Raw genomic sequence first — 26,018 nt, 5'->3', positions numbered from 1 at the left:
ATTTTGCTTTAAACTACTCTACATAGGGCAAGCAAAGCAAACACATTACATAAAACACAAACCCCAAACCTTCCAGGTTAGTTTAATTTCAGGAAATATTTAGTCACCTCAAAGAAAACTATTCCCCAGAAATCTCAGACAGAAAAAATAAAGGACGTTCAGTCGAAACGCAACATTCAGTGTGGTCTTTTTATTGGACAGTCATTTACACACAGATAAGAGCAATCAGCCATATCCTATCCAATGGTTTCACAAACGTTTTTTTTACTGAATCATAATGGGCTCCAACCCTTCATTTCACCACAAGAGGTCTGGGCATACAGTATCAAAACAAGAGAGCTGACAAAATGAACGGTCAATTAATGTGTTGGTGATTTTAAAGGGCTGGTGTGAAACTAAAATCATCGCTAGTTAGGCTGCACGGCAAGATGGACTGTCCCTTTTTTTTTTTTGCTCCTATAGCTTCAAGTTTGGGTAGATATCCCCCATGGACTTTATTCTGGAAATTGTAAGAAGCAAAAGTGACAATTAGAGGAAAAGAAACTCACATGAGCCAAAAATAAAAGGTTATGCTCATGCAAATTGAATTTTTTTGGGAACTTTATGTTCTCATTCTAACCAGAATTAGCAGACGCCACAAAAACTTCCATCCACAGTCACAGAGAAACAACACACAACACATGCTCTGTTGTGAACAAGGATAAATGGACTGATTTCCGGTCAGGAACTTTTAGGAAGATTTTAAAGGGGTTATCAGGGACTTAGGATAAGTAATCCATATCCGATTGGTGGGGGTACAACTCCTGGTACTCCTCCACCAGTCAGCTGTTTGAAGAAGCCATTGTACTCCGGTGAGTGCTTCCTAGGCCAGTGACATCATGTTGATCGGTCACATGGCCTAGGCACAACTCAGTCCTAAGTAAGTAGGCCTGAGCTGCAATACCAAGCGCAGCCGCTATATAATGTACGGTGCCGTGCTTGGTAGCAATGAGGAGGCCGCCGTCAGACCCCACACCTATCTGATGTCAATGACCTGACATTAATGGCTTTAAAGAGCCTCTGTCAGCATGATCAACCCTATTAAACCTGGCATATTGCCTGGCAGGGTTGATCATGCTGAGTAAAAAAACAATCTCTCTTTTCTATAAAGAGTTAATAATGGCCGAGATATACATTTTTATATTTAGGTAAATTCCCTAGTTGGAGCATCGGGCTGGACATAGCTCTAGGAGCAATACCCCTTGTGCTCTCCGTACCCATCGAGTGATACGGCTAGATCTGATGAGCTCACAAAGCAGTGCCCATCAGATCCACTGTGCAGTCTCCGAGGCACTAAGCTGACTCATTGCTTGTTCAATGCATCTTCTGCTGCCTCCCAAGCTCAGGAAGCGGCAAGCGCCGAGTCATTGAGCCTTGCCGCGAGAACACAGGGCCAGATGAGATGTCTAGCCCTGTCACTCAAAGGGGAGAGGGGGTACAGATAGCACAAGGGGTGTTGTGCTAGTGGTGCTCCTAGACCTATAGCCAGCCCCCTGGTGCTCCAACTAGGAAATTTACCTAAATATAAAACTTAATGTATGTCAGCCATTATTAACCCTTTATAGAAAATATAGAAATCGTTTTACTAAGAATGGTCAACTCTACCAGGCAATATGCCCGATTTATTAGGGTTAATCATGCTGACAGAGGCATTTAATTTAGCTTAACTCCAAACAGGTACATTACTGTTTGAAGTACAAAATGTACAAATTATAGGTGTTCATGCTTCATGAAAAGAAAGAGTGGAATAGCAATCCTTGTTCAAAAGAGCAGTGTTCCCTTGCCATATATACTGCGTGGCCTGGGTTCCCACTGTATGTTATACACAATACACATACAAATGGCTGAATCAGGCTAAACAGCCACCCCCGGGATTTCACCAAATCTGTAAGAAACTTTACTGGTGCATCAGGGCAACTATTCAGGCCAAGCAATATAATGCAGATAGTAGGGAAAGCACATATATAGGAAAGAGCAAGAAATAATATCCACTTACTTTTAGTTTCTGGGGAAGGAAAAAAATAAATAAGATACAATTAACAAGTTTATAACACTCATACAGTGAGAAAACAAAATGTACATGTTAATAAATTGAAATCTGATGATCCGCCTCTGCTCCTTTGAACGCAAGTTTTTATTTTTATTTTTGGGGACTGGAATAAATTACAGGTGCATGTTAGTATTAGGACTTTATTATTTGTAATACATTTTCTTCCCTTTAGGATCCTTTTGGTTAAAAAAAGAAGATGCAGTTAAAGTAAACTGTGCGAGTCTTGGCAGGTTTGAACCCCTTCCCCCCCCAAAACTTTTTCAATATGCAGTCCCAGCGCAATCAGCAGATTACCCTAGGTTCCAAGTCCGGTATCCCCACCAAACATCTCAATTGCAGAGACATCTGCAGGGGAAATTTAGTATTACACGGCTCGAGTCTGCCACAATGGGACTCTTCATTCTGGTTCATGGAGAGAGGCCCCAAGCGAAGGACCCTCTCCATGATGCCCATATAGTACATATGGACAGGGGCCATCTTCACAATACAACCTCTTCAGGGTCCATTCACACGTCTGTAATTTGGGTCTGCATTCGTTCCGCAATTTGCGGACCCATTCACTTTCAATGGCAGTCTGCAAATTGCGGACCGCACATTGCAGGTGTCCGTATTTTGCGGATCCGCAAAACACTTACGGACGTGCGAATGGACCCTTAAGGTGTTTTTCCATCATCCATAATGATGGCATATCGACAGGATACAACACTCTTGGCTTCTCATGATATAGCAGGTGGGCCCAGTGACTAATGTATCGACCTGGAGTCTTCTGAGAGAAGCAGAGTGCTTCACCCTCACCCATACCTCTCACTGTGATCATATACTTGCTATAAATGGGTATCTTATTTGCAAACCACAAAAAAAAAAAAAAAAAAAGTTAGTCCATCAGTTTGGTGCTCTCACACATGGAACGCTCTAAATGTAAATCACTGTTGCATCTCAAACTGACTAGCCAAGAGATACCCCACAGCAATGTTACAACCAAGGTCAAGATTTACAGTCAACCAGCACTACACAAAAGGTATATGAGGACCCATGTTATTATGCATAGGGAGGAAGGCGTCATTTAGTGGTGGGTGATGTCTGATCATGGGTTTGCTGGAATCTAAGCTCGCATTTCCAAACAAAACCACTCACACAGGGGACTCTGGGACCCCCGAACTCAAGAGCCATGCTACTATATAATAAATCTTACCGTATTCCTCAAAGGCAGGTTTCAGCTGTTCATTGATGTACTCATGGCGTTCATGGAAACGCGCTTTGTCTCTGCGCAATGTTCGGTAAGCCTGCAATAACATGTGGAAATTAGGAAAGGCAAGGAATATACTAACTGAAACCCACCGTCCTGTACCTGAGCGAGGCCTGAAGCAAGAAAACATTGTCCTCCTATCAAATCCTCATAAAGTAAAAAACACGTGAAGGACAACAATCTTATGACCGCGGCTTCTCAGGAAATTAATTCTTCTGACCGCAGGATATTTACCAGAGCCCTGTCCTAACCACAGGCAGAAGACTCACCCACGTGTCAATTTTTTTTTTCTCCAAAATGAAAACTGGAACATGTGCTTTGTTCACCCAAGTGTGTGAATTTTCCATATGAGAATTGTGTGTGGAGAAACCACCGGGTTTACAACAGCAAAGTCTCCTATCCTGAGGATAAGCCATCTGTATTCAAATCCCGGACAACCTTTTTGAAGGGGTAGTCCTTTTATAACAAGTTTTCCTCTGCCCATGGAAGAGAAGACAACTATTAGATTGGTGGCTGTCTGACCAGTGGGAGCACCACCAAATCAAGAGAATTGGGTCCCCGAAACCTAAAATGAACTGAGTGGTTGCTCAAGCACAAGCCCTGCCACTCAATTACTGACGGAAACAGGCAAGCGCTGTACTCTGCTATCTCCGGCAGTCCCATATACCGTATTTTTCGCCGTATAAGACGCACTTTTTCCCCCCAAAAAGTGGGGGGAAAATAGCAGTGCGTCTTATACGGCGAATGCAGCTTATTTTGCGATTTGCGAAATTTCGCGCGAATTTTTTGCGCAAATTATTTTGCGATTTTCAATGATACACCCGCCGCGATGCCGCGCGGCGGGTGTATCAGCTGTGAGGGAGGAGGGGCTGGGGGCCGGCGTCTGCTTTTATAATGACAGCGGGGCCCGTGCAGTGACTATTCTACTACACGGGCCCCGCTCACTGTATAATCGTATGTCTAATAGTAAATAGTTATGTACATAATCGCATAATGAGCGGAGTACTTACAACTACAAACGCTCGCCGAGAGGAGGGAGGAGGCAGGCTGGCAGGACGGGCGCTGGCAGTGTGTGAGTCATACGTCACGCGCCTGCGCCGCCCACTTTATGAATGAAGCAGGCGGCGTGGGCACATGACGTATGACTCACGCTGCCAGCGCCTGTCCTCCCGGCAAACGCTTGTAGTTGTAAGTACTCCGTTCATTATGCGATTATGCACATAACTATTTACTATTACAGATACGATTATACAGTGAGCGGGGCCCGTGTAGTAGAATACAGTCACTGCACGGGCCCCGCTGTCATTATAAAGCCAGATGCCGGCCCCCAGCCCTGTATTGAGGGTCATTCACTACAGGGACACTTATGGAGGGGATCTGTGGATGACACATAGCATAAGATGCTATATATGCGTCACCCACAGATCCCCCATAACAGTGCGTCACCCACAGATCCCCCATAACAGTGCGTCACCCACAGATCCCCCATAACAGTGCGTCACCCACAGATCCCCCATAACAGTGCGTCACCCACAGATCCCCCATAACAGTGCGTCACCCACAGATCCCCCATAACAGTGCGTCACCCACAGATCCCCCATAACAGTGCGTCACCCACAGATCCCCCATAACAGTGCGTCACCCACAGATCCCCCATAACAGTGCGTCACCCACAGATCCCCCATAACAGTGCGTCACCCACAGATCCCCCATAACAGTGCGTCACCCACAGATCCCCCATAACAGTGCGTCACCCACAGATCCCCCATAACAGTGCGTCACCCACAGATCCCCCATAACAGTGCGTCACCCACAGATCCCCCATAACAGTGCGTCACCCACAGATCCCCCATAACAGTGCGTCACCCACAGATCCCCCATAACAGTGCGTCACCCACAGATCCCCCATAACAGTGCGTCACCCACAGATCCCCCATAACAGTGCGTCACCCACAGATCCCCCATAACAGTGCGTCACCCACAGATCCCCCATAACAGTGCGTCACCCACAGATCCCCCATAACAGTGCGTCACCCACAGATCCCCCATAACAGTGCGTCACCCACAGATCCCCCATAACAGTGCGTCACCCACAGATCCCCCATAACAGTGCGTCACCCACAGATCCCCCATAACAGTGCGTCACCCACAGATCCCCCATAACAGTGCGTCACCCACAGATCCCCCATAACAGTGCGTCACCCACAGATCCCCCATAACAGTGCGTCACCCACAGATCCCCCATAACAGTGCGTCACCCACAGATCCCCCATAACAGTGCGTCACCCACAGATCCCCCATAACAGTGCGTCACCCACAGATCCCCCATAACAGTGCGTCACCCACAGATCCCCCATAACAGTGCGTCACCCACAGATCCCCCATAACAGTGCGTCACCCACAGATCCCCCATAACAGTGCCATCCACAGACCACAATTAGTTCAAAACCCACCAAAAGCACACCTTTTGGTTCAAAAATACGGCGAAAAATACGGTAGAATGAAGGGAGCGGCGCTGCGCAAGCTTGAACAGCCACTCCATGCACTTCGGGATACAGGGCCTTGGTTCTTGTCATCGTGGGGGGTTCCAGCAGTTGTACTAATAGTTACCCCCATCTTTTGGATAGGGGATAAACACTTCTAACTGGAATACCTATAAAGTATGTTGTAAGCAGGACATTTCCTGTGACACACAATGCAGAAAAACTAGAGGACACAAACAAACAAAAAAAAACACACAGTTAGTGTAAGGAAAGAAAGTGAATAACTGATTAATACTTACATAAAATCCACCGCCAGTCAGGGCAACTGCAACAAGCAGGTAATAGGGCAGAGCTTCTCCAGAAGAGCCCGGCACACTGCTGGACGACATCGGACGGACAGAAGCTATAAAAGAGGGAAAATCAGCGGTGTCACATAATACAAGCTTCACAGTCACTTCCATAACCTGATGGAAGCTTGTGGCTGTAGGGCACTGCTTTTAAACTTGTATAATAAACCTGCAATACTGTTGAATACCCAAATAACAATGCTTCTTATACATACCAGCCTGCAAAGGTGCATTTACACGTGCCCACGAGCAGATCATTATCAGGAAGGAAGCTTTCCTTCCCAATAATTGCCTGCTTGTCAGAGGAAGGGAGAGCTGCATTTACATGCAGCAATCACCTCCACTCTATAAGGCCTCTTTCACACGACCATATGGCTTTCAGTGTCTTGCGGTCCGTTTTTTGTTTCTATTGTGTTTCCGTTCAGTTTGGCATAAACAGTAATTACATAGAAAATATTGGGCTAGGCATCAAATTTTCAATAGATGGTTACGCAAAAAACAGAACGGATAAGGAAGACATACGGATGCATTTCCGTACGTGTTCTTTTTTTGTGGACCCATTGACTTGAATAGAGCCACGGAACGTGATTTGCGGGCAATAATAGGACATCTATCTTTCAACTGAACAGAAAAATGGAAACGGAATGCATACAGAGTACATTCCGTTTTTTTGCGGAACTATTGAAATGAATGGTTTCGTATACAAAAGGCAAAAAACGGCCCGTAATGGAATAAAAAAATAAAAAAACTGTTGTGTGAAAGAGGCCTAAGGACGAGTGATCGCTACTACTCTCTCTCATCCCCATACAGATTAATTGTTTCTGGGCAGCAGATCCATGTTCACACAGCACCATCTGCTGCCCAGAAACTATGATTAAGGCCTCATGCACACGGCCGTGTTCCACGGCCGAGAGTGGACCGTGGAAACCCGGCCGGGATTCCTGCTGACATCATGAGCGCACGGTGTCATTGGTTGCTATGACGCGGTGCGCTTCATGCAGCCGCTGCTGTACAGTAATACACTAGCGCATGAGGCCTTAGGTATCAACACCAAAGATCATTGTGCTCGTTCATCCCGTGATCTGCGGCACCTTTATATGGGCCAATTATCAGCAACAAGCGTTTGTATGAATGTCCATTCCCAATAATCATCCCAAAAATATCCTGAACCGGATTCAGCTCTGCCGGATGCGAACAGTCCTCTGCTTGCCTGCAGGACCAAGCTACCGCAGATGTGAAGGTAGCCCAACATGCAGCAGTACAGCCGACTCTCCTCTGTAGGGACCATCAGAACGGGTCTGTGACCACTGCTTTGCAGGAGTCCTCAGGATGGACGTACACATCTGTAGTTGTGTTGTTTGGGTCACAGTGCAAGCGCAGGTTCCTCCTCCCTGACATCAGCCTATAAGATCACGTACAGCGCTCCCTGGAAGGCCCATCCGCACAAGCAGTCGGCTGGTGGAGATCACTCACAGATCAGAAGTCAGCTCATGTTTAGTGAGGGAGTAAACAATCTACGCCACGAACTGGCGCGTGTATGAATGAATGGCCGTCCCAGTGCAATAAGGACACATCCCCAATATGCGAGAGAGCGTGCCAGGGTCACAGCGAAGAAAGCCTCAAATCCATCTTACAATATACAACTGCCATATCACTGCATAAGGAGGCTGCGCTAGCCAAAAACATCACAGACTGGCGAAAAACAGGATCGTGTGCATGAGGCCCAGGAAAGCTAGGTGGTGGCTGCAGCGTGGGAACCCTGGGATTACTCCCATTTCAAGTCGTATATTACTAATCATTTTTCACTAAGTGCCACATAGATCCTATAAAAAATAACAGACGGCAAGATGGGCAACCCCCCAACCTAAATCCACACGCAGACTTTGCTGCATACAAAGACGTGGCGTAAAATGACACCGTGCGTTTATCCTAATATCCCATGGACGGTGAAGACCTGACATGCCTGAGCCACATACACTGCAGGCATTACATACGTGACGGCACACGACGCGTCACAATCTAGTTATACCGCCAGCCGCAGACCAGGGTGATGAGGTGTAAATGAAATCAGACAGGCGAGAGCTGCAAAGTACACTTCACTAGTCAGCAAGCAGGAGACACAGTCCAGACACAGGGCGGACCGCAGAGACCGCCTAGCGCTACATGACCACCGTATGTACATGCCATGGGGCATACACTAGTCACCTCCTCAGCAGGGTGACCTTCAATTCCCCCCTCCTAGGTCATAAGCTGCCTTCTTCTGACACCATGGCTCACACAGAGGTGGCGGTATTTACAGTATTGGCCTTTTATCCAGAGATGGGCTCACAAGATCTGACACCCTGGTCCTGGCCAGTTGTCAGCAATGTCCTCACTGAGCATCTGCAGGAGATGTCCATGGAATGACCTCCAGATGACCACACACCAGGCACTAGGCCGGGTCAGTTCTCAGCTACAGATCCCCCATGACCAAGTGAGTAAGAGCACCCCCATAGGCTGCATGTAAGAAGGGACCCCAGGCTCCTCCGCAGCACGCGCCTGTCATTCTAATGCCCTCACAGGACACAATGGCGACTTGCATGACCCGAGAAGCAGCTGGAAGGACACGGGGAAGAGGCTCACCATTGCGGAGAAGGGCGGCGGCTGCTCCCCGGTGGGTCAGGGGGGCCAGTTTCTGCCACACGTTCCGGCACAGAAGCATGCTGTCGTCTACCGTAGAGCACTGCCCGGAGAGGACTACCGAGTGAAGAGAGACTGACGGGGTGGGAGGAGTCGGAGAACGCGCAAGGGCAGGTGATGTCACGGGGCGTGGCTTTACGTCATGTTTCCCCTCCTCAGGTGAACGTTCTGTGGCATTCTATTGGCTCTGAGCCAGGGCCTAATGGGTGCGCATGCGCCTTCCTCACCGCCCTTATCGGGGTACAAATGGTAGTGTAGGGTCACGTGTCACCTCCCATAAGCGGGAAAATGATAAGCTTCAATAATAACAATTCCCTGTAATGTGCAGCTGACTATAAATAGCATGTCTTTTAGAGCTGGTTGTGGTCATACAGAGGGCCTCCCAAACTGGCCGATTTGTTATGGGCGACCAAGGATGTTCACATTGACTCCTTCTCTACCCAGGATCACCAGGGGTGTACTTTGAATGAAGCTGTGGCTGCACATGCGCAGTTTTCTCCATTCACTCCTCTCCTATGGGAATTTCAGAAACATCTGTCACCAGACTTGCTTGGCTGGCTTCCCATAGAAATCAGTGGAGAGAAGTGTGCATGCATTCACAGTGAGTAGGGTTCAGGGAAGGATGTGGGTCCCAGAGGTGCAATAGACATCTATGGCATATTCTGTGGATAGGGGTGGGCCCCTCATGGTGGGTCTTCTGCAGCACATCATCTGGAATGGGTTGGATTTTGCGATGGCATTGCTTCTCGCATCGCAGAGGGACTTCCAAAGCTTCCCCAATCATATGTATTTTGCGGCCCGCAAAAAACAGATACCAACCATGTGCATCCCGCAATATCCATGGGCCCCGTTGTCAAAATGCCTATTCTTGTCCACAAAACAGACATTAGGATGTTCTATTTTTTTGCGGTGCCGCAGAATGCACACTGCCACCCCATGGGTCTGCATTTGATCCGCAGAAAATGCACACAGTCATGTACATGACTTCTTGGTGAATGTTCCCACAGGATGTAAATTTCCACAGAAAAATCTGCAGCGTATTTTGCCAAGGATCTGCTATAAAATCTGCATGGGTAGCCGGGTTCACTTCACCGTTTAGCTTTTCGTCTGATCCGTCAGATGAACTGGAAAAAAAAAATGGATACGTTATTTTGAGCATCAGTTATGATCTGACGAAAGTGACACAAACTGATCATAAGACTACTTTCACATCTGCGGCAGGGAGATCCGGCCGTCCGATCCAGGAAAACTGCCCAGAATCGGCCGGACACAAACTGCAACATGCTGCGGTTTGCTCTCCGGTATGAGAACGGAACGGAATGCATTTTGTCCCCGTTGACAATGAATGGGGACAAAATGGAAGCGTTTTTTTTTCTGGTATTGAGACCCTATGACGGATCTCAATACCGGAAAATCTTAAAGCTAGTGTGAAGGTAGCCTTAATGGGGCCAGCAGGCATTCTGTTTGAATCTGGCAGTGAGAGATCCGGAGAATTCCGACAGATGTGAAAGTAGCCGACCTGATACTCAAAATAAGGCCTCATGCACACGACCGTATGTATTTTGCGGTCTGCAAACAATACAGATGACGTCTGTGTGCATTCCGTATTTTGCAGAACGGAACAGCTGGCCCCTAATAAAACAGTACTATCCTTGTCCAAAAAATAAATAAATAAGTTACTCCATGTGCATTCCGTTTCTGTATTTCCGTTCCGAAAAAAAAAATAGAACATGTCCTATTGTCCGCATTACGGACAAGGTTTGGATTGTTCTATTAGGGGCCAGCTGTTCCGTTCCACAAAATACAGAATGCACATTGACGTCATTCGTATTTTTTGCGGTTCCGTTTTTTGCGGACTGCAAAATACATACAGCTGTGTGCGTGAGGCCTAAAGGGTCTGTTTTTTCTGTTTCTCTGATGGATCAGAAGAACGGAAAGCAATGGTGATGAAAACTCGGCCCTACATGTGGATTTGTAGACTTTCCTGTGTTTTTCAAGCTATGCATTGAAATCCATGGTAAAAATCTGCAATATAAACCGACATGCCTCAGATTTAAAGTTCACAATTTCCTCAGAATGAGATTTCATAAAAACCTCATACTGTAAACACCTGCAATTCTACCGTCAAAACGGTTGCAGAGTATTTGCCTTGTGGGGGCTTAGCCCCCTCTGTATGGCACTATTATGGCAGCTCACAGCCTACACTATGGGCCAGATTTATCATTAGGCCCCTTTCACACGGGCGAGTTTTCCGCGCGGATGCGATGCGTGAGTTGAACGCATTGCACCAGCACTGAACCCGGACCCATTCATTTCTATGGGGCTGTGCACATGAGCAGTGATTTTCACACATCACTTGTGCGTTGCGTGAAAATCGCAGCATGCTCCTCTTTGTGCGTTTTCCATAGAAGTCAATGGGGTTGCGTGAAAATCGCAAGCATCCGCAGGCAAGTGCGGATGCGGTGCGATTTTCATGCACGGTTGCTAGGTGACGATCGGGATGGAGACCCGATCATTATTATTTTCCCTTATAACATGTATATTAGGGAAAATAATAGCATTCTGAATACAGAATGCATAGTACAACAGGGCTGGAGGGGTTAAAAAAAATAATTTAACTCACCTTAATCCACTTGTTCGCGCAGCCCATTTTCTCTTCTGTTTTGCAACCTACAACTCCCTAGGTTGCAAAACTACAACTCCCTACATGCCCAGACTGCCTACAGCTATTAGCCTACAGCAAGGCATGGTGGGAATTGTAGTTTTACAACAGCTGGAGAGCCACAGGTTGGCCATCCCTGATCTATGCTGTGCACAGGAAAAGGACCTTTGATGACCATGGTGATGGATCATGTGATGAGCACAGTGACATCATCGAAGGTCCTATTCCTCAAAGAAAAAGACAGAAGAGAAGCCGGGCTGCGTGAGCAAGTGGATTAAGGTGAATTAAATAAAAAAATTTAACCCCTCCAGCGCTATTATACTCTGCATTCTGTATTCAGAATGCTATTATTTTCCTTTATAACCATGTTATAAGGGAAAATAATACAATCTACAGAACACCTAACCTGACAGAAGTTCGGGTTTGGGTACCAAACATGCCGATTTTTCTCACGCGTGTGCAAAACGCATTACAATGTTTTGCACTCGCGCGGATTTCCCGCAACGCACCCGCATCTTTTTCCGCAATGTCCGTGTGAAACCAGCCTTAGGCCTCATGCACACGACCGTTGTTGTGTTCCGTTCCGCAAAATGGGGTTCCATTGTTCCATGATCCGTTTCCGTTTTTGTTTCCGTGTGTCTTCCTTTATTTTTGGAGGACCACCAGACATAAAGGAATGTAAAAAAAAGTCTAAGACAGGTTTGCCATGCAAATGATAGGAAAAAAACGGACACGGACGCGGATGACAATCTTGTGTGCCTCCGCGTTTTTTAAGCGGTCCCATTGACTTGAATGGGTCCACGAACCGTTTTCTGCGAAAATAATAGGACAGGTTATATTTTTTTGACGGACTGGAACCGGATCACAGACGTGGATGGCAAATGTTGCATTAGCGGAGTTTTCAACGGAGCCATTGAAAATAAATGGGTCTGCAGAAAATAACGGCGCAATGGACACGGAATAAAACAACGGTCGTGTGCATGAGGCCTTTGTAACACAGACACATTAGATTTCAAAATTTTTCCATCGACCTCCTCATCCTGGTGTCCCCACAATGTCATCCTGCTGCCACTCCCAATAATGTGCCCACTGTGCTTCCCAGTGTCCCAGGTACTATCCTGCTGAAAAATAGTGAACCTAATGCTTCTTTCACACGGTTGTCACAGATTTTGTCCGGATGCGTCCCGGTTGCATTGCGGCAAACCCGCGCGAGTAGGCACGCAATTTCAGTCAGTTTTGTCTGCGATTGCGTTCCATTGTTCAGTTTTTTCCATTGACAGATTACTACACTTTCACATATGGCTAAAGTCAGTTTTAGCCAAGTCAGATTTATGATCGGCCCTTTAAGACTGTAATAAATGTGGTTTGACGGTAGCAGTTTATCCATCAATAAGCGGCTTTACAAAAGTCGCACGTTCGAAAAAGTCGCATGTTCTTTTAAAAAGTCGCATGAGATAAGCATTGTCCTCACTTATTTATTTATTTTTTGTTCATGGTAATGCAAATGGATCCGTTCTGAACGGTTTCAAGCTTTTGCATTATAGGTGCGGATCCGTCTATGCAGATACCAGACAGATCCGCACCTAACACAGGTATGAAAGTAGCCTTATTCTGACTTGAGCTAATGATAAATCTGGCCCTATGTGTGCACCTTTAATACAAGCAGTCACATGGTTAATAGGCACAATGACTGTTGTTAAGACTCGCCCACTGATAGTGACAGCCAAGGTCACAGGAGTATACCGGAGGCTGACATAAGGCAGTGTGGAGACAGCACGCACAGGGTGCACTCTAATATACATTCCTGATTCCTGAGGACTTAAGACTAATGTTACTTCTGCACGTACACAGCAGAGCTGGGCGTGTGCTAGGGGGGCGTCAGTGTCTCTAAGCAATCCTCATGTGTGTGGCCTTCTAATATAGTCCACAATCATTTACCTACAGTACAGACCAAAGGTTTGGACACACCTTCTCATTCAAAGAGTTTTCTTTATTTTCATGACTATGAAAATTGTAGATTCACACTGAAGGCATGAAAACTATGAATTAACACATGTGGAATTATATACATAACAAAAAAGTGGGAAACAACTGAAAATATGTCATATTCCAGGTTCTTCAAAGTAGCCACCTTTTGCTTTGATTACTGCTTTGCACACTCTTGGCATTCTCTTGATGAGCCAATGATGGTCCAACTAAACGCAAACCGGATGGAATAGCATGCCGCTGCAAGATGCTGTGGTAGCCATGCTGGTTCAGTATGCCTTCAATTTAGAATAAATCCCCAACCGTGTCACCAGCAAAGCACCCCCACACCATCACACCTCCTTCTCCATGCTTCACGGTGGGAACCAGGCATGTAGAGTCCATCCGTTCACCTTTTCTGCGTCGCACAAAGACACGGTGGTTGGAACCAAAGATCTCAAATTTGGACTCATCAGACCAAAGCACAGATTTCCACTGGTCTAATGTCCATTCCTTGTGTTCTTTAGCCCAAACAAGTCTCTTCTGCTTGTTGCCTGTCCTTAGCAGTGGTTTCCTAGCAGATATTCTACCATGAAGGCCTGATTCACACAGTCTCCTCTTAACAGTTGTTCTAGAGATGTGTCTGCTGCTAGAACTCTGTGTGGCATTGACCTGGTCTCTAATCTGAGCTGCTGTTAACCTGCGATTTCTGAGGCTAGTGACTCGGGTGAACTTATCCTCCGCTGCAGAGGTGACTCTTGGTCTTCCTTTCCTGGGGCGGTCCGCATGTGAGCCAGTTTCTTTGTAGCGCTTGATGGTTTTTGTGACTGCACTTGGGGACACTTTCAAAGTTTTCCCAATTTTTCGGACTGACTGACCTTCATTTCTTAAAGTAACGATGGCTACTCGTTTTTCTTTACTTAGCTGCTTTTTTCTTGCCATAATACAAATTCTAACAGTCTATTCAGTAGGACTATCAGCTGTGTATCCACCTGACTTCTCCACAACGCAACTGATGGTCCCAACCCCAGTTATAAGGCAAGAAATCCCACTTATTAAACCTGACAGGGCACACCTGTGAAGTGAAAACCATCTCAGGTGACTACCTCTTGAAGCTCATCAAGAGAATGCCAAGAGTGTGCAAAGCAGTAATCAAAGCAAAAGGTGGCTACTTTGAAGAACCCAGAATATGACATATTTTCAGTTGTTTCACACTTTTTTGTTATGTATATAATTCCACATGTGTTAATTTATAGTTTTGATGCCTTCAGTGTGAATCTACAATTTTCATAGTCATGAAAATAAAGAAAACTCTTTGAATGAGAAGGTGTGTCCAAACTTTTGGTCTGTACTGTATATAGGCACAGTGCACTCTAAAGCTCTAAAACATAAAAGAGTTCTTCTTCATATTTATATTGGTGGCCTAGGATAGGTCATCAGCAGTGGCCTCTGTTAGACCGCCATGATAAATTATTTCAGCCGCATCTTGTCTCTACAGAGTTTGGCCTCATGCACACGGGCGTGTCGTTTTTTGTGGTCCGCAAACTGCGGATCCGCAAAAAACGGAAGCCACCCGTGTTGCCTTCCGCAATTTGCAGAACGTTACGGGCGCCGTCAATATAAATGCCTATTCTTGTCCGCAAAGCGCGGACAAGAATAGGACATGTTATATTTTTTTAGCGGGGCCGCGGAACAGAGCCACGGATGCGAACACAAACAACGGTCGTGTACATGAGGCCTTTGTAACACAGACACGTTAGATTTTTTAATTTATCCATTAATCTCCTCATCCTGGTGTCCCCACAATGTCATCCTGCTGCCACTCCTAATAATGTGCCCACTGTGCTTCCCAGTGTCCCAGGTACTATCCTGCTAAAAAATAGTGACCCTAAGGCCTCTTTCACACGGGTGTCACAGATTTTGTCCGGATGCGTCCCGGGTGCATTGCGGCAAACCCGCGCGAGTAGGCACGCAATTTCAGTCAGTTTTGTCTGCGATTGCGTTCCATTTTTCAGTTTTTTGCACGCACATGAAAACGCTCAAAAATGAAAGGTGTAATCTGATTGGCTGCTATGGGAAACTAAGCCAGTTCTACTTTACACCAGTTTGATAAATTACCCCAAATGTCCCTATAGCGTCCACAGCAGCTATAACGTCCCCTAGAGTGCCCCCAGTAATAATAACACCCTATATTGTGCTCCAGGAAATAATCCCTGTATAGTGTCCCCAGAAATAATAGAATTGGCCCTACAGTGCCTCCCCAATAGCAAGGCCCCCCACCCTGCCCCCATATAGTAATTTCCCTCACATAGTAATTTGCCCCACACAGTACTTTCAACCACACTGCCCCCATATAGCAGTTTTCCCCCATACAGTAATTTCCCCCACACTGCTGACCCTCACGGACGTCCCTATTATAATCCAATCCGCCACTGGTGCTGAGACCCCAACCCATCGTCGATCTCTCTTCCGGCTCAATACAAAGTCTATGGACCAATCTCGATCCTATCTCCTGCACTGAGGAGAGAGTACGATAAACAAGTGCTTCTCTTTCCTCGTTCTAGGGATCAGTGGGGGTCTCACCACTTGGACCCCCATTATTCAAAACCTTTGAAAAGGTTATGATGACATATAAAACATTTTTAAAAAATTCAGTGACACTGGAAGCTTGCAAGTTCTGGATGAAAAAAATAACAGACACATAAAAAAAAATTTCAGTGTTATTTGCAGCATGTACAGGGGGTATGCGGTTTTTAGCCCTCTCTGCCCTGTGGGTGGGTCTGCGCCTGACGACATTACCGCACATGTAAGTGCAGTCGCGGGTGGAGTATGTCACACAGGGAAGTGAACAGACATGCGGTTCTTACCTACTTTAGGGGCGCTGTTAACTGCCTGCTCTGCACCTGTCTCATCCGCCTCCTTTTCAGTACATAAACATATTTTCATGGGCGCAGCAACGTATATAGATGCGCACATTGTATTTTGCATCAACAACAACCCATGTCTTCTTCATAGGTAAAGAGTAACATTCTATTATATATTTCTCTTTCTCTGTGCTTGGGTACCAGGGCATCTGCATTGATGCTGCCAAAACTGGCACCCCTACAAACATCAGCATAAAGTGAACTGTCTATCTAACAAGAACAAACTAACTATAACCCCGATTCCCTCAAATCCTATATTGATCATTATTTCGTAGTATTTTATAAGTGTCTGATACAGTATGTCACGGTGTAAATCTAACATGCTTCATCCACCTCTCCCAAGTGTGCTCCACCTTTTCCCTATTGACCATTGTATTTGGTAAAAAAAATTTATACTGGCATGTCGTGTTTAGGGTACCGCATACTTTGTCTATCGGTGGGGGATACGACTTTTTCCAGTGACGGGTGATTACCAATTTTGCGCTAAGGAGTATATGGCCTAGGCGTGGTCTTATTGGTGTCTCAAATAGTAGTGCCAAGGACGGGGCTGGCGTTAATTTGGTAGCACATATTTCTGATATTTCCTGCCAATATGCCCCCAATTTAGGACAACTCCACAAAGTGTGCCGTAAGGTTCCTGTTTGTCCGCATTCTCTCCAACAACTTGCGGAAGCCCCTGGATACATTCTGCTTAATTTATGTGGAGTTAGGTACCAGCGAAGAAGGGTCTTTACACCAGCTTCTTAATGTGTTATGCACCTAAATGTGGTAGCTAAATAGGCCGTGGCTTTAACCCATTCCTCGTCAGATAATCTTTGTTGTAGATCGGATTCCCAAGCTGACAGGGAAGGCAGCTTCACCAAGGTATCCTTGTCAGCTAGGACTCCATATATGCCTTTAGTATACTTGTTATGGAGTGCTGGGGCCTGGAAGAGTCTGAGTATGTCTGTGTTAAATTTGGGTGGAGAGAGGAGAAATGGGTTTAGGAAATGCCTTATTCTCAGGAAATTATAAAATTCCCTGTGTGGGATTGGAAAAACCCTTTGGATGGATTCAAAGGATTTCAGTGAATTTCCCTCCACCAACTGTGTCACCTCCCTAACCCCGATACCAAGCAGTAAGATCCATGTCCCCAATTCCTACTTCTAGTGTTGAAATAGACATATGCTTTATCAATGAAGTGGTGGAATTTTCCTGTGATGCATGTAATTGAGCCCAAAGTGTTACAGCGTGACTTGTCGTAAGCAAAGTATTGGATGAGGTGTCTTTCCGCCAGATGGAGCTAATCAAGTAGACCCGAAGAGTGCCCTTTCCCATTGCGTGATTTTCAATCTGCACCCATGGTTTTCTGTTGTTCTTCTAGCCACCATTTTTTCAAGAATGATAGGCCTATAGCTCTGTGATAGTACCTAATCCATGAAAGACCTATTCCTCCCATTCTCCTCCTTATGATTAATATTGAATGTGCAAGTCTGGGTGGTCTTTTATTCCAAATATATCTATTCAGAAGCCTCTGGGCTTTCCTGAAAAATATGTCCGGAATATGTATAGGTAGGGCACAGAATACATATATCAGTTTGGGAAGGGTCATCATTTGGAAGGCTGATACCCTACCCACCCACCCACGACAGCTCCTTTAATGCAAAACTACAAAAGTCCTGTTCCATTGTGTTCAGTAATGGAATGAAGTGGTGACTATAAAGAAGTGAGCATGGATATGTCAAGTGCACCCCCAGATAAGTGGTACTATTATTCTGCCAGTCCAGCTGGAATGTAGATTTAAGAACCCGTAGTTCCCCTGGAGTAGTTGCCAATGTTGACTCCTTTTATTTCTTCACTTTGTCTAATGTATTGTGCTAAAGGCTCCAGGGCCATAATGAATATTAATGGTGAAATAGGACATCCTTGAAGTGATCCATTTGTGATATTAAATCTACCCGAGGTGACACCATTTGTGCTGATTGACTGGTCTTTAGTAGGAGCAGCAGTCCTGGCATTAGTGGGAGGCTGTGTGTACATTAAATGCACATTGTGGTTACAGTATACCTAACCCTGAGCCGCCCTGGACTCAAGCATCCGCACGCAGGCAGGCACGGCATCACCCCCTGTATAGCTGAAAGCCTGACACCCGGAGGTGGACCGCCCCCCCTCCCCCCTTGGCACGCCACTGGTCATCAGAATTAGATCAGAAAGAAAGAAAGGTATGCAAATGAGCTCTTAAGATCTCTCTCTGATGCCACCAGATGTAAGGCAGGTAGTTCCGATGCCTCTACTATGTAGAGGAGCTGATCAGTGGGGGTACCAGGGGTCAGACCCGTCTCAATCGATATTGATACCAGATGTAAGGCAGCGATCCTATAAGTCAATGTTCAACCCAATAAATCGGCCTTGAGACTCAGATATCAAATAAGCCAGCACCTCAGCTGCAGACAGCTGTTTCAGGGAGATTGCCCCTCATCAGTGCAGAGCAGTGTGTACTGGCTTAACTGAGTGTATAGTACCCCCTAATCCTGACTTGGCGTCTCACCCAGTTAAGCCAGTACTCTCTACTCTGTACTGACGAAGGGGCAACCACCGCGAAACAGATGTCTGCAGATGAGGTGCTGGCTTATTTAATATCTGAGTCATGTCTCAAGGCCTATTTCTAGGGTCAAACATTGACTTATAGGATAGTTGCCTTACATCTGGTATCAATATCGATTGACAGGGGTCTGACCGCTGGTACCCCCACTGATCAGCTCCTCTACATAGTAGATGCACTGGAACTACCCAGCTTCTATTCACTATGTAGTTGACATTGCTGGTACTGAGGTGACTGGGAGCAGCATTGCAGTAACTAGTTCCATCCATTACACAGTGACTAGAGCGGTGTAGTTCCAGAGCATAAAGTAGGGGAGCCAGGAGTCAGACCCCTGTCTATCTGATATTCACAATAGGCCCCAAAGAACCCCTTTAAGTGATCCTTTAGACTAAAAATATGAATGTCCAGGTGCTGTTCGAGCTAAGAACAAGGAGCACCCATACCAACACTGACCCATTAAAGTCAAGTCAGTCAATTCACAGGACTGATTTTTTTGCACTATCCTGCTCAAAGTTTCTTACAAGGTTCACTCACTGCGTCTGTGTTCATTGTCTGGGGCACAGACATGTTTCCTATTGTCTATCTGAAAAGGACCAAAAGGGGATGTCCTGGAATAAGAAAATATGGCTTTCTTCTCTAAAAAAAAAAAACATAGCGTGACATCTATCCACAGGTTGTGTGTGAAATTGCAGTAGAATACAAATACTAAAAAACATTTGCAACATTTCTGGCCATTAGGCCCCATTCACATGACCTTATTTTTGGTCTGCATGCGATCCACATTTTTTGTGGATTAGATGCAGACCCATTCATTTTAACGGGGCTGCAAAAAACAATACACGTGCGCTGTCCGCAACTGTATGTCCATTCTACAGTCCCGCAAACAAGATACAACATGTCCTATTCTTGTCCGTTTTTGAAACAAGAATAGGCATTGGTACAATGGGTCAGCAAATGCAACACGGATATCATCCGTATTTTTTGCGAATCCGTGTCTTGTGGACTGCAGAATACATATTGTCGTGTGAATGCACCCTTATATGACTGGTATCTGCATTTTTATAATCAGGTTTCCTCTGCAGACGGGATCTCTCTGAACCCAGCTCCAGAGTAGGTGAAGACTAGGTATGATAGCGCCCATATACAGCACATAGGAGATCAACATCACACACATGGAGCATATGAGATATTATACTGCAGTACGGACAGATCTGGGCAGAGAAAGAGGCTGACAATTTTTAATAAAGACCAATTTAAAAAGTGATTTTTAGCTGAAAATGCAACACTTTGTCCCCAAAGGTGTCCATAAAGTAACACAAATTATAAAGCTTGTACTATTCTTGTTAGTATTGCGGATGAGAATAGTGACTTCTATTGATGGAAGTGAGAAAAACGCAAAGTGCAGAGTAGGTTTCCGTATTTTACAAATTCATGGCTTGCAGACCGAAATATGGACATGGTCCTGTGCATGAGGTCTTACCAGAGAATTGAGTGAGTGAATGAGCGCTTAGGCCCCTTGCAGACGAGCATGTCCATTCAGTGAAAACTGCGCGATTTCGCAAACAAAGCCATTCAGTTTTGTTTGCGATCGCGTTTAGTTTTTATCGTGCGGGTGCAATGCAATTTACTGCGTTTTGCACGCGCATGATAAAAAACGAAATGTTTACAAACAACATCTTTTAGCAACCATCCGTGAAAATCGCATTGCATCGGCACTTGCTTGCGGATGCGATTTTCACACAGCCCCATTCACTCCTATGGGGCCAGCGTTGCGTGAAAAATCGCAGAATATAGAACATGCTGCGATTTTCACACACCCCGGTTCCATCTGGGTTTATTTAGGCAGCAGGCACATAGATTTTTGAAAGCCCCTAATTTCCAGTCACAGAAATTTTCTATAACAAAATCTGCTGCATGTGAAGGCACCCTTAGAAAGCCGGTCGGGAGTGAGATCTGCAGGGGAAAGGTTAACATGGACTTCTGTCATCAAACCCACCTTGTTAATCAGAGTTCTTACCTGAACTCTGATTGTCACATATGGGGACACTTTTTTTTTCCAGAGAACTAGCAGCAAGATGAGCGCTCACTCATCTAATTAGGTTGTTTATTGATGGCACAACCGAGACGTTTATCAGCGTAAACCAATTCGCACCACAAGTTTACATTTTACAGTGACCCAATCCTGTTCATTCTCAGTCTTTAGCGTCGTATCCGCCTTGATGTATCGAAGCCTGTGATTGCGGTCAAAACAGGGAAGCAACAAAGAGACGGTGGGACTGCAGACAGGTATGTTTTTTTTTGTTTTATGGAGCTCAGGTTAGGACCATAGGAGAGGTCAGTTCCTAGACCAGAAAATTCCTTTAAGATTTCCCTTCACTGGCACCTAGGCCAACCTCTGAGAAACAACCTCGTAGCATTATCACTCCTCCACCAAACCTTACAGATGGCACAACGCAGTCAGCAGGTAACGTTCTCCTGGCATTCACTAAACCCAGACTAGTCCATTAGACTGACTGAGAAGCGTCATTCATCACTCTACAGAACATCTCCCCTGCTCCAGAGCCCAGTGGTGGTGTGCTCCATCCAACGCGAAGCATTGTGTTTGGACTGTGGAAACCCCTGCCATGAAGCTGGTGGCATGCAGTTTTTCAGCTTTGGACTCTGCAGTTATTGAGTTAGCAGAGTATTTTACGCATATAGGAGGAATTTATCATTACCTGTATGTCCGTTTTCTGGTGTAGAATGTTGCAACTTTTTAAACTCCATTGCGCCTAAATCTAGGATCAAGTGGTGTTTCTACACCGCCCTCATCATTTTTCAGAGAAGGGGGCCTGGCAAATTTATCTTCTTTTACACCAGTTTTCTGGCATAGCAGAAGACTGAAATCTATAGCAGCTCCGGTGCTGCATGGTAATGGTCACATCATCACCGAAGCTAGTTATTTGCTGCAGTGGAGTATGTGACCATGCCCATGCAGTGCCGGATGTAAACACTGCAGGACCAGAACATTGGCACACTGGACGCAGTCCGGAGGTCTGCAGTGGCAGGGAGCAGGTAAGTATGAATCTTCTGTTTCAGGAGGCAAAAGATAAATGTCCTTATTGGCAGAGAACCCCTTTAAGGTGTACGCTTTTATCATATTCTCAGGCATCTAAGCCAATTCCCAGAAAACAAAAATAATTATATTAATTGACAGATCACCAGTTTATTAAAGTTTTTATTTTGAGCACTTAACACTACAGAAGAATCAATTTCCATAAGAAGGATGAAAATCTGAAAGATAAAATAAAAATAAGGCATCTATTAATATTGAAGCACATTCACAGCTTATTTGGCCATATTTACATGTGGCTTCTGCGTTGCAGATTATCAGTAAAAAAAAAATCATTCATACACTGAAATAACCTAAAAAACTTTCAACTCAATCCTCCCTGTCCTAAACAACCCCATTAAGTAGATGCTCCAAAATAAACCTAAAGGGGTTATTCTATGACTAATGTAAAAAAAGCCAGAACCAGCTCTGTACCTCTCATGGATCCAGAGATCTCCTCATTCATTGCTCTGCTACATTATATTAAGCTGACAGCTCGGGGGAGTGTCTTTTCTGCTGCAGCTCAGGGGGCGTGTCAATGCTCTGCCTATCACAGCTCGGGGGGCAGTTGAAGGATGAAACTGAGCATGTGCGGCCATCTCAGTGAGCAGGTCAAATAAAAAATAAATAAATAAATAAACAAACAGCAGGTGCAATTACAAAAGTATTCAGTTCCAGATACTGGTTTCACCATAGTGGTGAAGGAAGATGTGGCTATGCTTGCACAGCTTGCTCTCTTTTCACCGCTGTGGGAATGGAGAGGACGCCACACATGCCCTAAATGTTGAGAATGCACTGCCAGTCCAACTTAAAAGGGCTATTTTTCATTTTATATAAACCACAAGCAGAGACTTTTCACACACCAGTTTCGTCTCGTCACTCACACAAGGCAGCTTTTTATGCAATATACAGCCAACCATTTTAATTCTGTGTCTTTTTATCTTGATATTTCTTTGATGTTTCTCTGGAAGTAACATCTAAGGTTGGGTGCACCCCCTCCAGTCAGAGGGTAACGTTACCCAAATAGTACCTGTACCACGAATAGTACATTAGTCATGGACATATAACTATAATGTCAGACTATCACTTTCCATCATAGACACTGGGGGTCATTCACAAATATCTTTATGCCAGCTTTTGGTGTAAAAACAGTCACAAGTCCCAAGCTACTGGCGTAGTTTAGCCAAATTTAGGACATGGCACACACTTCGCCATAAGTTAGGCTAATCCTTTGGCTGCGCAAGGGGAAACAAAACACTGGTCTTTGTAAAGGTGTTCTACTGCCTCCAGAGACTGGGGGGTTATCAAAACTGGTGTACCGGAAAACTAGCTTAGTTGCCCATAGCAACCAATTAGATTCCACCTTTCATTTTTCAAAGGAGCTCTGAAATATAAAAGGTGGAATCTGATTGGTTGCCAGGGGCAACTAAGCCAGTTTTCCTTTGCAGCAGTGCTGATAAATCTCCCCACTGTCTGTAATTACTAGAGATCAGTACAGTCTCCTCTATAAAGCAGGTGGTCAAAGGCTGTATATGTCACCCCTGGCTAAAAATCAAGAGGAGCCGACTATGTACTCAGCAAATGTAATGCCATCTAGTACAATGTAAATGAATCATTTATTACACTGCAGTGGACTGAAGGTATGCTGTTCAAATCCACTGCATGCGCCATCTTTTGTGGCCATTCACCACAGAATTCACCCACAGCAATGCATCAAATGCTGTTCAAAATCCTACTAGTACATATGGACATAATAGGAGGTTCACCAGCTCGCAGTGGTCTTTAACATTTTCCAGCATTTGGTTCTCTTTAATTTAGGCTCCCTAGCATGTGGTACCTATCGTATGTTCGCCCTATAAGACTCACCTAGGTTTTAGAGGAGAAAAATAAGAAAAAAATATTTTTCATCAGATCCCATCTCAGACTCCCAATGTTAATCAGACCTCAGAACAGGTCCCCAATGTTAATAAGTCCCCCAATCAGACTTAAAGGGATTCTGTCACCTCTTTTTACCCTATAGCTCGCGCATGCGCAGTTCCTTCCCTGAGGCTGATGCCAGCACAGGGAAGGAACACTATGCCGGCACTGCGCATCGCGAGATTACGGCGATCTGACTTTGTGAGCAAGGAGGAGACTCCTGGTTACAGGCGGTGCTTCTTCACAGGGGGCGTGGCTGGGCTCCAGAGCGGTTAGTGCAGCCCCTTGGGCTCCTTACCAGGCTGATTTACATATATATAAAATCATTTTTTACGCTAGCAGCGATCTAGTCGTGCATGTCCGCATCTCTATAGGGTAGATGTGGTGACAGAATCCCTTTAAGAGGAGACCTCTATGTGAATGACCTTAGATCAGACCTCCATACGTCCCCCCAATCAGACTTCTATGTAAATGATCCCCTTGCTCAGATCAGATTTAATAATAATAAAAAAATTAATTAAAAAATTACCTCTCCTGCTCAGGACGCCACTGCCGTTCCCGCATAAGTGTGTCTTATAAAGCAAAAATACGGCAATTAAAGATTCATGCTCACCTGCTACCGCCACTCCGGTCCATCACCCTAGCTCCGTTTGGCGATCTTTCGTTCCCTGTCCGGAGTACAGACGGACTCATGTGCACCGCTTTAGCCAAATACACACCTCAGCGGTGACACTGCTGGGTCACATGCCGCTTAGGACATATCATCGCTAAGGCTAGTCATTAGCAGCAGTGGCACACGTGACCCCTGTCCACACCCAGGCTGGAAGCACACAAACCAGGGAGCAGAAGGTTTCACAATGGAGGTGAATATGAGTCTTTCCACATGCTAAGGGACCTACTTAAAATGTTATGGAATTCTGGAAACCCCCTTTAAATTTAACTGGAAAATATAATTTAGACTAAAAAATAAAAATTGGTCATATTTGTTTCTTAGTTCTATCTGAAAAGCTGAGCATCTACCACCTCACCCACCATTACAGCTCCCAGGTATGACATTCATCAAGCTTCTTCTATTACTTACAATATTAGGACATCACGCTTGGATCACTGTAAGCCATTTCGCTTTTTATACTCTGCGACATCCTCATTGTGCTGTGTGATAAGCTGTAAAGAGATACACGGCAGTATGAATACACTGGAAAATGCTATATAACTAGAGGCGAGAAGAGGTTTCATGACGGAGGCTTTGCCTGACCTGTAAAACTATCTAAAGTATACTATAAAATAATCTAATTAAAATTACTATGGGGGTCATTTATCAAACTGGTGTAAAGTAGAACTGGCTTAGTTACCCATAGCAACCAATTAGATTCCACCTTTCATTTTTTTTCAGCTCCTTTGGAAAGTGAAAGGAAGAATCTGATTGGTTGCTATGGGCAACTAAGCCAGTTCTACTTTACACCAGTTTGATAAATGACCCCCTATATCTGTGTCACTTCCATTAGGGAGTTCTTAGAATTGTCTTAAAACCCCTTTACAGGCAAATATCAGAAATAAACCAATTTTTTTCAAATAACTGCCTGATCGTGAGTGGAGGCGATAGCAGCATTTACATACAGCAATCACCGATGGCTCATCCCCACACAGATTCATGATTCTGGGCAGCAGATAGCTGTTTACACAGGACACGCCGCTGGCCAGAAGCAATGATTTCGATGTACACATCAAAGATGCTCATTCATCGGTGATCAGCAGAACCTTTACACAGGGCAATCATCGGGAACAAGTCTTCCTAGAAACACACCGTCCCCATAATTGCCTCATCCATCAGCCCATGTAAAGGGCTTTACTGTCAGTTTTTTGTTTCTTTACACAAACTTTCTAATCAAAATCCTCTACATGCCGTAGGTCCTACCAACTTAAATACTCACCAAACCCCATAGAGCTGCAGAAGTCCCAAAGGAGAGGGTGACTGCAAACCAGTTTGGCCGGGAAAGATCACGAGGCCTCGCAGTAAACATTGTCCGAGAAAGA

At 45.2% G+C, this 26,018-nt stretch overlaps 1 protein-coding gene across 1 annotated transcript in view; it reads right to left on the bottom strand.

The window, feature by feature from the left end:
• The window catches only part of LOC122943275 (mitochondria localized glutamic acid rich protein), a 43,344-nt gene extending 34,365 nt beyond the window's left edge, over window positions 1-8,979 (bottom strand). Inside the window, exons 1-4 of the mRNA XM_044300883.1 lie at window positions 8,788-8,979; window positions 6,118-6,221; window positions 3,282-3,372; window positions 2,036-2,044 (exon numbers count right to left, since the gene is read on the bottom strand). Of these exons, the coding sequence (XP_044156818.1) occupies window positions 2,036-2,044; window positions 3,282-3,372; window positions 6,118-6,221; window positions 8,788-8,866 (283 nt within the window). The 5' untranslated portion in view covers window positions 8,867-8,979. The remainder of the gene's footprint in view (window positions 1-2,035; window positions 2,045-3,281; window positions 3,373-6,117; window positions 6,222-8,787) is intronic.
• Between the last annotated feature and the right edge of the window lie 17,039 nt (window positions 8,980-26,018).

This window comes from Bufo gargarizans, chromosome 1, assembly GCF_014858855.1.
Source record: "Bufo gargarizans isolate SCDJY-AF-19 chromosome 1, ASM1485885v1, whole genome shotgun sequence".
NCBI lineage: Eukaryota > Metazoa > Chordata > Amphibia > Anura > Bufonidae > Bufo > Bufo gargarizans.
Note: the sequence above shows the minus strand (reverse complement) of the source record. Positions and strands in the feature narration are given on the sequence as shown.